At 39.2% G+C, this 11483-nt stretch overlaps 1 protein-coding gene across 2 annotated transcripts in view; it reads left to right on the top strand.

Annotated features, from left to right (window-relative positions):
- ZFP64 (ZFP64 zinc finger protein) overlaps nt 1-9975 on the top strand; it is a 10417-nt gene extending 442 nt beyond the window's left edge. Inside the window, exons 2-7 of one of the 2 annotated variants that reach the window (XM_026061432.1) lie at nt 156-395; nt 1735-1896; nt 2938-3000; nt 3662-3684; nt 3785-3913; nt 7790-9975. In XM_026061432.1, the coding sequence (XP_025917217.1) occupies nt 156-395; nt 1735-1896; nt 2938-3000; nt 3662-3684; nt 3785-3913; nt 7790-9094 (1922 nt within the window). In that variant the 3' untranslated portion in view covers nt 9095-9975. Of the gene's footprint in view, nt 1-155; nt 396-1734; nt 1897-2937; nt 3001-3661; nt 3914-7789 lie in introns of both variants that reach the window. The other variant, XM_026061346.1, reaches the window with a different exon arrangement.
- Nucleotides 9976-11483: the final 1508 nt, after the last annotated feature.

The following is an 11483-nucleotide window of genomic DNA, read 5'->3' as shown; positions in this document are numbered from 1 at the left end:
CGGCGTCTCGGTGAGCGCCGGGCCGCGGCCCCGCGGCGCCGCCTGCCCCCAGCTCGAGGCCGGGCCCGGCCCCCGTGGTGTCTCGCTGCTGCGGCCCTGCCGCCTCCCCGGGGTGAATCGATCCGAGTCACAGCTGCTGTTTGTTAATTGCGCAGTTCCAGGAGGCACCACGGTGCTGGTGGAGCTCACCCCGGACATTCACATCTGCGGCATCTGCAAGCAGCAGTTCAATAACCTCGATGCCTTCGTGGCCCACAAGCAGAGCGGCTGCCAGCTCACCAGTGCTGCGGCCGGGGCCACCAGTACGGTCCAGTTTGTGTCGGAGGAGACGGTGCCCTCGACACAGGCCCAGACCACCACCAGAACCATCACTTCAGAAACACAAACCATCACAGGTATCGCGGCGTTAGGTGTGACGAGCTTGCAAGCACTCAAGTGGCGGTGCTGCGTGGCCTGGTACTCACCTTGTCCCCGCCGCTTGAAGCAGAAATAACAGTTTTCACATTAGTCGGCACATACGTGCGTATAAAGGGAGAAAAATAAGTGATGTGCTGCCTTTTTTGGTATGACAGCAGTTACTTAATTTGCTAATTGAGGTACAAGTTCTCTTAGAATAGCTTAAGTCTAGTATGTTGTATAACCGACTTGTGAAGACTAATTAAAATTGTCAATACTTATGAAAATCAAATTACTATGCATTTTATTTTTTTAAGAGTGCTCTTGATGAGAAACAGACTGAGGATTGCTGTCAGGCACCAATCCAGGCCTTTTTATGTGAGAACACTGCATCCACTAGCATTGCTTCCACAACTAATTGGCAGGAAAAATATTGCTCAAAATTTCTGCCTATGCAAAGGCTCAAGTGAGGTCCTGATCCTGCAAACGTTTAAGTATAACTAGAATTTTATTCCATGCATGAAGTTTTGCCCTTCTGTATATAGTTGTATTTTGTTTTGGTCTGGGACCTTACTAAAACCCAGTTTTTTTAACTTTAAGTTGGATGGACAGAATAGGGAAGAGCATTTGAAAGAGCAGTGAAGCAAACTGAATCCAGGGCTTAGTTCCAGGAATTCTTGTATTATAATCCCTCAAGTCAGTGTGGATTTTGGATGAGCCACTTTTCTGCTTCTTATTTACTCATCTTTAAAATGAGAGCAATTACACCATTCTGCCCTTTTTAGGGTATACAATGGTTTAATTGATTTAAAAGCCAGTATTTTGGCTAACAAAGTTTTACCTGTTATTTTTATGCATAACCGTTACAAATGGTGTAGTTGAAGGGAGCTGAACCTTTAAAATAGCTTTTTATTTGTTTTTTGGACAACATTTTCCATATAAATAGTTTGGGGTTTGTTTATTTGTTTTTCCTCTTCTGGGCTCTAGCACAGCCAGTGTTGAAAAACAAGCATAATTTTATTAATGTAAGACCTGGGCAGGCATCAGAAGAAACTGAACCGTTAATTGTGCAGTCAGATAGGATTCGAAGAGAGAGCCGAGTTAGGGTCGTGCTAAGTTCAGCATGGCTCATGGGGTCTTGACAGCATTCTCGTCTGATAGCAAGACAGCAAGGGATAGAACAGCTCTCTCCCTGCCCCCCCTTAGGAATAGGAAGCCAGGAACAGGAATGTTGCTGGAAAAATGGAATAGAGAAGTAACTAATGAAACTGGAAAATAACTAAATTTTACTTACTGGAGAAGTTAATGCTGTCAAATTGAGCTCTTTTGTGTGTTTAGTTTCTGCCCCAGAGTTTGTTTTTGAGCATGGCTATCAAACGTACCTGCCTAGTGAGAGCAGTGAGCCTCCAACTGCTGCTATTGTCTCCACGCCACCAAAAGCACGCTCGAGAAAATCCACTTCTTCACTTACACAGAAGAAACTAAACTGCTGCTATCCAGGTAAGGTGATGACTGTGTCTTCCTTCTTTTAATTTTAACATCAATAGGTTTGGTATATTTATATGCACAGTAAGGCTGTCTAATGCAGTTAAGATGCACAGAATCTGGAAAGCAACCTACTTACCAAGGGTGAGATCTACTAACATTGATGTCAGTRGCACTTTTGCTGTTGTCCTCACAAGTCCTTGGACTTTGTTCCTATTCTGTGGTATATTCTGGTGAGGCTCCAGTGGACTTGTGTATAGACACTGGCCTCTGTCCACACCCATCACAGTGTAAGGGCAGAGCCTTGCTAGCTTTTTGCTAACTGCCATCATTGTATGTGAAAAATCTTATATGTGCATTTTGCGTTACACACTTTGTTCAAGTAGAATGTTTTTAAGGATGGATTGAACTGAAATATTTTCAGAGCTTAATGTGTAAAAGAACCGTACAGTGTGCAGAAAATGTATGCAGAGACAGCCACATAGATGAGTGGCCATATTAACGGGAGCAAAAGTTACAGCATTTCTTTTTACGAGCCTGCCTTCATTTGAGAGGCACGTTTCAAATGCGCAGCATTCACTTCYGTACTCTAAAAGTGGAGCACTCTCRGACAGGATTCCTGAATGGTGAGCCATTAGCCGAGTTCCCAATAGCACTAACCTGAGATTATATGTGAAACTAATCAGTTCCACCTGTGTCCCCCATGTACTGTAAAGAGCATCTCAAGTCCTAGGCAAGATTCCAGAGAATTTGTTTTAGAGTTTACTCAAAGAATTACAGAAAAAGGTAATGCAGAGAGTGAATTGCCCCCTAGGGAAGCACTAGAAAGCTAAAGTTCATAGGTAATCCAGTTACTATTTTAAGTAGATGGGAGGAAACAGGATGGGGACTTCATTTTCTAGAAATACTGAATTTTAAAGAAATTGTACTTGAGAAGAAAGAYAAAGCCCAGGATAGGGTAGTACATTTTTATTATTATTATCTTGTTAGTTTTTCCTTGAATTTAATGTTTTGGGTTTTGTTTTTTTTTTCTTTTGATAATCTTACCATTTTCAGGTTGCCAGTTCAAGACTTCCTATGGTATGAAGGATATGGAACGTCATCTGCGAACACACACAGGTTAATGTAGTTGCTATATTTTGGGTTTAGTTGTTTTCGTCCTTTTCTGCTTTTTGCCAAAAGGTGTTTTCCTACAAAATTACAYATCTATAGATAAATTAGATAAAATATACATGTATATCTGTACATTTTAATATTGTAGTTCTCAGTATCTGAGAATTGCCCTGGGTAAGCCAGGTCCCGCTGTGGCCCATACTGTTCACAAGTAGGAAACTTAAACGTTGTACATTGGTTAAAGGCACAGCTAAGTTTGAGATGCACAGCATGTGTTTATCAGCGTGCTGCAGTATGGTAGTGCATGATGTCTCCTTAATAATTTGCTAATTTGCCCTTAATTTCTAACAGTGATTCCAAAAGTTTTCCAAGCAGTAATTTCAGAGTTGTAAGGGGAGAAATTTCCAAAGGTCTTCTAAATTTTTGGTTGTACTTGCATATGCACCCTTTTAGAGCATATTAAGAGAGCTTAGTTAACAGGCTGGCAGCTGAAATCCTGCATCCAGTACATACTTTTATAAAGCCTTTTCAGTAACTAGCACTGTTGCTATTTTAGTGTTTGGTGCACTGGGTTTGTTCTTTTTTGTTTTGTTTTGTTTTTAATTTCTGCAAATGTTTCTATGATGCAAAAATTCTTGATGTGTTGGTGCTCTTCTGTTTGTTTCAGGAGACAAGCCCCATAAATGTGAGGTTTGTAACAAATGCTTTAGTCGTAAAGATAAGCTGAAGATGCATATGCGTTCTCATACTGGGGTGAAACCTTACAAATGCAAACACTGTGACTATGCAGCTGCCGACAGCAGCAGTCTCAACAAACACCAGCGCATTCACTCCAACGAACGTCCTTTTAAATGCCAGATCTGTCCTTATGCAAGCCGCAACTCTAGCCAGCTCACTGTACATCTCAGATCCCACACAGGTAAGTTTATGCCAAGATTCAGATCTGTAAAGATTTGAAAATCATTGAGAAGATTTTTAAAAGCTCTACAGGTGTCCAGATGGCAGGAAGTGCCTATTTGACTTCTCAGAAGCTGGATGCCTAGATGCTTTTGTACATCTCATGGGCATAGAATCTAACAGGACAACACAGCTCTGCTAAAAATATGTAGAAGCAATCAGAAGGCATATCTGACTCTTGGTAGTTATTCTTCTAAGTTGATTTTTGAAACTGTCTATGACACATTCTTAAATCAATAGAACTTAAGCTGTGTTGTTGTTGTTAGCATTTGGATTCCTTCCTGTGTCTTTCAAATCTGGTCCACAGTATTAGAAACACTGAAATTATTTTATAATTGACTGGTTAAATCGGTGCAAACCTCAGCTGCATAATTTAATTTCTCTTGCACCAGTAAATTAGAAACTAATTAGCAATTTAAGTTGTATCTCTTATGACCTTTCTTTGTGGTGCCTTCCACGTGCAGGCTGATGCACATTAACAGCAGAGTATGAGAAAACTGTAACTAAATTCTGCCCATATTATATTTGTCTGGTGGACAGAAGACTTTGGTCTCCAGGCTTATAAATCTTCTACCATTTTTATATTTGTGTTATTTTCCTAGGTTTCCTGTTGATCAGAATCTCTTTTGTAGGCCGTTCCTAGAAGTGATTTGCTGTAAAGATACTCTGGTACAGTTATCTTTGATGTATAGTTATCTTCATATGTAGTTTTTCACCTAATCCAGGGTATTGAATTAGTTTCCGTGTTGTCCTTTATATATTTGAGTAGTTCTGTGAATGTTAGCTGCAAGGTGGTTAAGGTTCAGTGTTTACTAGATTAGCTTTGAACCTATGCTAGGTCTGATTCTGAAATGAAGTACTAAACATTAGTTCAGATGTGTGCAAGATGGGATTTATTTTGAGTAGATAAAAGAAACAAATCCCTTGTGCATTGTGAAGGAGGGGAGGGTTAAACCAATCTGTCATTAGCAGAAAAGAATCTTTTATACTTCACAAATCTGCTGTGATGGAGCAGGCAGGACTGTCGGGCAGTTTTACAAGTTTGCCTGTTTCCTTTGCTATACAAGATGTGATGGTGGGTCATAATGGTATAGAGACGTTGCGAGAAGTTACCTGGTAGTAAACATACTAGTCAGAGACCATGATGACGCTTTTTCCCTGTGTGATAGAGGAGTGTGCAAACTCGTGCATTTCTGTGCATGGACAGGTATGCTCTGAATTCAGCTGTGGGAGAACTTCTGAATGATGATGGTACTCTTGCATTTCCAGTAGTGTGTGGTGGGTTTGCTTTTGTTTTGTTTCTTTTTTGGTAGCATTAAATATTGTAGTAGTCAGAAAGGTTTTTAGATAGGTTCTTTTTGACAGATCAGTCTGTTGCATCATTTAATTATGCTAAAATTCAAGTCAAGTCTTTAGTTTGGTTGTCTCTGCTATTTCTGCTAAATAAATCCATTTTTGTAAAAAGACCTTTTCTTAGTCATTGATTTGCTGAAAGGAAGTGCAATAACTTAGAAAATAATCATTTCATCCTTATTATATTGCAAAGCTGTTAAGCAACACTTAACCAATTTTAAGAGAAAATTGAGATGGGTAACTACAATACATTCCTTATTGGAATAAAATTAGTCCTTCTCTAGAAGGTGAATGTAATTTACATAGCTCAGTATCAGATCATTTACATACCCTTACTTGTTGAACTATTCATATAAAGATTGGTTTTCTGTTGAGAAGAATTACTCTTATGGGTAAGAACTTCAAGATCAGACAAACCCCCCCCTTTTTTCTTTTTTAAGTTTGGTTCTCAGTAACAGACCACTCTTTAAATAACAAAACAAACATACTTTCCTTTATTCAATATAATTAGTAATTTTATCTTTCATATATTACACTATCCTGAATATGAAAATTAAGCCATTGAAATATGTACTGTGCCTTCATCAGCAAAACAGATAAAAATTCAGTAGCTGAGTATGCAGCTGAGACTGTAAAATAAACCAGATGAGCAAACAGTGTATCTTCATTAATAAAGTCTGTTTCATATACATAATACACCATGTATCTCAATTATTAAACAGATACATGGATTAGCACAGTAGGCCACAACTTGATTTGAAAAATATGCAAGCTGAATCTATGGCATCTGTAGCTGGATAAGCAAATTATGCAAAATTATACAGCTATCACAAACTCTATAAAATATTAACTTATAAAATAAATTAGCCGTTTGCAGTTTGATTATTAAAGAAAAAAAAATTTGCTGAACTAAGTAGTCTCTTTCTGTTCCCCATACCCTTAAACCCCTTCTTAGCACCCACTAACACAGTTCTGTTTTTTCAAAATAATACCTAAACACTTTACACCCTAGTTGTTTAGAGAACTACCTATTTAGATTAAAGAAAAAAAGTGAATGGTGTTATTCAGTAGGTTTGCTTTGGATTTTCTGAAGACTTCGGAAAGGTGTCGCTGGTCTTTACCCTGGAATTGATCCAAGGATTATAGACTAAACAAATCTRCAGCTTAATTTGATCATACATGTTGTGACACAAGCCTGCAAATAAAGAAAATGAAAAATAGTGGTTTAGAAACATATAGTTCAAATGGTTACTCATGTAGGTAGTTTAATGTAAGTAGACTACTAATGATCTTACAGAAGAATATGTTCATTTTTCACACTTTAGCAGTTAAGAATTTGACCTAAGTTTCAACTTTGTTGTTAGGTTTTGGATCAGGAGTGTTCTTATAAAAATTATTCACCTATGAATATTTTATATTCATGTTTGCATGAATGCAAACTGATTAGAGTTTCTTAAAGTGATCTGTAGAAGATTATTAGGTGTGATGCATGGTGCAAATATCTCTTTCTCAGGTGCTGTAATGCCAGAAGAAACAAAAACTTAATGTTATTTCTCTGTATAAGCACATTTCCCTTGAGTCACATACTTACATACATGTTTCATTAGTATCCTATTTCTCTTTTGCAGTTACTGTTGTGTATCTATGATTCCTTTTTGTTGTATAACTGTAATAATGCTGTGGTTCTGCAGTCAACTGTATAGACTCTTGTCCATACACCGCCTGATGTTCTGGACAAAAGTTTTCACTCCTTCCCTTGTGCCAGCAGTAGTATTTGTGCTGTGCCACATGAGCCGGGGCAAGGAATTAACCAGGCCAAAAAGTAATCCGTTTTTCTTTTCAGCTAATCAAACTTAGCACATGAACAAATCTTGGTACAAGAGAGGCAGTAAGGAATATACGAGCAAGCAGGGAGGCTGGTGCCAGTTAGACACTCATTTCTGCAGTAGCCTACTATTTAGCTTGGGCTTAAAGTTTGTCTGCAAGCCACACTGTAAATCATGTACTGTAAACCCGAGATATGCATGTGTTTATGTTGATTTCTTGGACTTCAAAAAATCTAGCAGATGTTAAACTTCTATAATGTTTATTTTAATTAATTTTAAATGCTAGTTAGACATACTCTTGCTGAAGAAGTATAAATGGAGAAACTTCAGTCCCTTCTTTTGGAGCACTTGGAATTGTTTTACCCACAAAATGAACTAAAAATGGAGACTATCTAAGATGCAGATATGAAGGCACAACAGGTGTGGGTAGGCATGCTCTTGGAAAGTGTGTGCGCAAGTTGTCAAACCAGGTGACATAAACCATCCCCTTGCAGAGTTCTCTACATCTTGAAAATATGTTGGGAGTTTACAGGTATTTGAAACAAGTCAGCTGTGTATTATAGCATTTGATCTCTCCAGGAGAGAGATGGATCTTGGTTTCTCTTCTCTAAATTGAAATGTGGTGGTTTTTGTTTCTTTTTTATTTTTATTTTTTTTGGACAGGAGATGCTCCTTTTCAATGTCAGATGTGTCCTGCTAAATTTAAAATCAACTCTGACTTGAAGAGGCACATGCGTGTGCATTCTGGTGAGAAGCCTTACAAATGTGAGTTCTGTGAGGTCCGGTGTGCCATGAAAGGAAACTTGAAATCACACATTCGTATTAAGCACAGCATGGAAAATACTCTAAAGTGTCCAGAGTGTGAGTTTCAGTGTGGAAACAAAACAAGCCTTCGGCACCACATAAGGACTCATCAGCCTGAGCAGCCAGTGAAGTGCTCAGAGTGCAACTACTCTTGCTCCAACAAGGCAGCTCTGAAGGTACATGAGAGAATTCACTGCAAGGATCGTCCTTTCAAATGTGAATTCTGCAGCTTTGATACCAAGCAGCGGAGCAACCTGACAACTCATGTGAGGAAAGCTCATGGAGACAAAGTCAAGACCAAGAARCAAACTGTGGAGAAGAAAGAAGGAGATAGGCCAAAACAGGGTGGCTCCAGGCAAGTTGCCAAATTGGATGCCAAGAAAGCATTTAAGTGTGACCTGTGTGAGGCTTCCTTTGTCCGAGAAGATTCTCTTAGGAGTCATAAGAAGCAGCACAGTATGTATAATGGGACTAAAAATAATGAACTAGCTGTTCTACAGCTTCACATGGATCCCAGTCGGCAGACTAGTGCCCCGATTACTGTCAGTCACCTCCAGGTCCCGCTTCAGGCTGCTCAGGTTTCTCCATACAATGAGGGGAGGGTCAAGATCATTGTGGGTCAYCAGGTCCCTCAGGCAAACAGTATAGTTCAGGCTGCGTCAGTGAATGTCGTGCCTCCCGCACTAGTTAGCCAGAATCAGGAAGACCTCTCGGCCAATAGCCGGTTGCAGCTGCTGGGCCAAGTCAGTTTGTTGGCGCCACCTCCGCCTCCCATATCTCAAAGTGAAGCAGGGTCTGTGGCCCAACCAGCAGTTCTTCTCACAACTCACGACCAAAGCGATGGAAGTGCTTTACACCAAACTCTGATTCCTGCCGCTCCTGTCAGCAGTCATGAGGCTTCAGCCAACCAAGCTTTCATCACCAGCTCTGGAATCAGCTGCTCTGACTTAGAAGGCCTTAATGCTTTAATACAAGAAGGAGCAACAGAAGTGACTGTGGTTAGTGATGGAGGTCAGAGTATCACTGTGTCCACTTCAGCTCCCCCTCCTCCTATCTTTTCCTCATCCTCTCACACAGAAGCCCCTAAGCAGACCTATTCTATCATTCAAAGTGGAGCCCATACAGCTTTGCTATGTCCAGCAGACTCCATACCAGATTAGTCACAGAGTACTATTCCTAAACAAATTTCGGTCTCTGCAGCAATGCTGGAGTCAGTAAAACTGCATAGGACATAAGTGAATGCAGAATTTGTCCTATAAAGCCAAATACCTTCCACATAAATGTTTTTACCTGTCTGTACATGGAAACATACAACTTGTATGTGGGAAAAGAGGATGTGTATATTTATGTGCCTCTATTAAAATCAGAGGCTGTGTTCTTTGTAAAATCTGAGTATCAAAACAGCTGTTTAAAATTTCACCTAGCAGTAAGCTTCCCAAAATATGATTCTTGTACTTGATAAATGAAGAAAACATCACCTTATAAATGATCGTCACAGCAGACTCCTTTTTTTCATGCACGCACAAAAAGATAATAGTCCAAGCCATTCTGAAGTATATTTTTAAGCAATGCTAGTGGTGTTTTGATGATATGCTGTGGATGCATCAGCTGGACCTGGCTGATAGTTAACCTTTTAGAAATACCAGATCTAATGCAGCCATAGTAAAGGTTATGGGACCTATTCCTTAGTGTCAGTAGAAGTTGGTAGCACCTGACAATTAATCTGAAAATGCTTATGCAGAAGCAGACCAGGTGATTGTTTTTAGAAGACAAAAAAAAAATTTGTCCCTCCATCACTAATAACTACCTTTATTTGTTAGCAAGAACACTATTGCAAATCGTGTATATGGCACGGTGATCTGTCAGTCGCCTTTGTTTTAAAGAACAGAACAACTGCAAATATATTTTTTACAAACACAGTACTTAAATTTTTGTTTTTATTTTGATGTTGCCTTCATACTTGTTTGTGGTTGCATGGGTGGAAAAAGTGCGTTGTATTTTTGGCTCTGTTCTTTTTCAAATTAAAAGGGGAAAAAGAAAAGATTGAACTCATTCCAGTAAAAATGAAAATTAGTAGATTCTATTCCAAGGATCAAAACTAGCATAAATTCAGATTAGATCCCAGCAAGACAGTAGTTCACCGTAAAATGATGTACATTTGTATAATGAGTGAATATGTGAATTTAGGGATGTATTTTGAACTATACAATATTATAGTGCAGTCTGATGAGCACTCTTGTAATGGTAGCTAATATCTTCACAAAGAAATTATCTAGTTAAAGAACAGACTTCTAACTTGGGAAAGTAGACAGCGCTATATTGTAGCAGCCTGGATCTGCAAAAGTGAGAGATCATTTCACAGCCAGACAGTATCCCAAGGACAATTGTTAACATACGTGAAGACTGAAAAAGACTGTTATCAAAACCAACTCAGAGGTTCCCCCTTGGGGAATCTAAGTCAAGTTAGATTTCACAGTTTTTGCTAGTGGGAGACATTGAATGATTACTTTCTGTTCTAGAAACATGCTTGGAAAACTTGTAAAGAATATCATRTAATTAGGGCCATTTTCTGAATAGGCCCCTTGTGTTTGAATCTTTTAGCCTGTACAGTCTTTATTTTGCATGTGTAGGGTTGCCCCCCATGTCTTTCCTCTATATGGTACAATTTCTATTTACAGGGTAAGGCTTCCTGCTTTACAAAGGCAGATAGGAAAATGCAACCTAAGTCACAAGTGCGGTTATACAGGTTGTTCCTGAAAATGTGGCATTTGTTTTTTGTCAAAAGAAAGGTAGTTTAAACTTGAATTCTCCAGTATCACTGTCTTCATTGGGAAATAATGTTTTTGGAAATCTGGGTCTCTTCTGCCTCCCTAATCCTTGATTCTGAATTAATGCTCTTTTAAACAAAAATACCCTTCCAAATAATCCTCTTATTTTTGAATTCTCATCTTTGATTTTAAACTGCTTGACAGTGTATGCTTCTGGTTGTGGATATCAGAAAAGACCATACTTCAGTTAGAAGGAGAAACCTTATGAATGCTTAATTAAAACGCATTATTAAAGCRTTGTTTCCTAGCCTCGTGCTGTATTGAAACGTGAAGTAAAAATTCTAAGTTCACTGATAGCTATATTTCAGGGATTATTATCCCCTACGCTTGTTCTTGGACTGCTTTGGTGATACAGGTTATCACCTGCTAATTATCTCTTCCCTACAGATAGCTGATTTATGGAGCTGACAAGGCCCAGTTCCAACTCACTGAGCACACCTATTTTTCTATAAATTAGAAGTACAGAGCAGCAGGGTTTTACTGCATTAGAGCACTACAGAGACATTCATTGAGAACAATGAATAGAAAGCCTAGAAACTGAATTTTAATGTTGGCRTTGCTGTGTCGTGGCTCACCGGTCACGCCTCGTCGTTGTGCTGTGGCGCAGACCTGCTCGCTACCTCTCAGTGGTGTCGAAGCTGCTTGTAAAGCACCGGAAAGAAGAAAGGCATCACAGGTAAGTGCTTGATCTTATATGTGGTCACTGGTCTCAACTTTGTAA

This window comes from Apteryx rowi, unplaced genomic scaffold, assembly GCF_003343035.1.
Source record: "Apteryx rowi isolate R43461 unplaced genomic scaffold, aptRow1 scaffold_0, whole genome shotgun sequence".
Lineage (NCBI taxonomy): Eukaryota > Metazoa > Chordata > Aves > Apterygiformes > Apterygidae > Apteryx > Apteryx rowi.
Note: the sequence above shows the minus strand (reverse complement) of the source record. Positions and strands in the feature narration are given on the sequence as shown.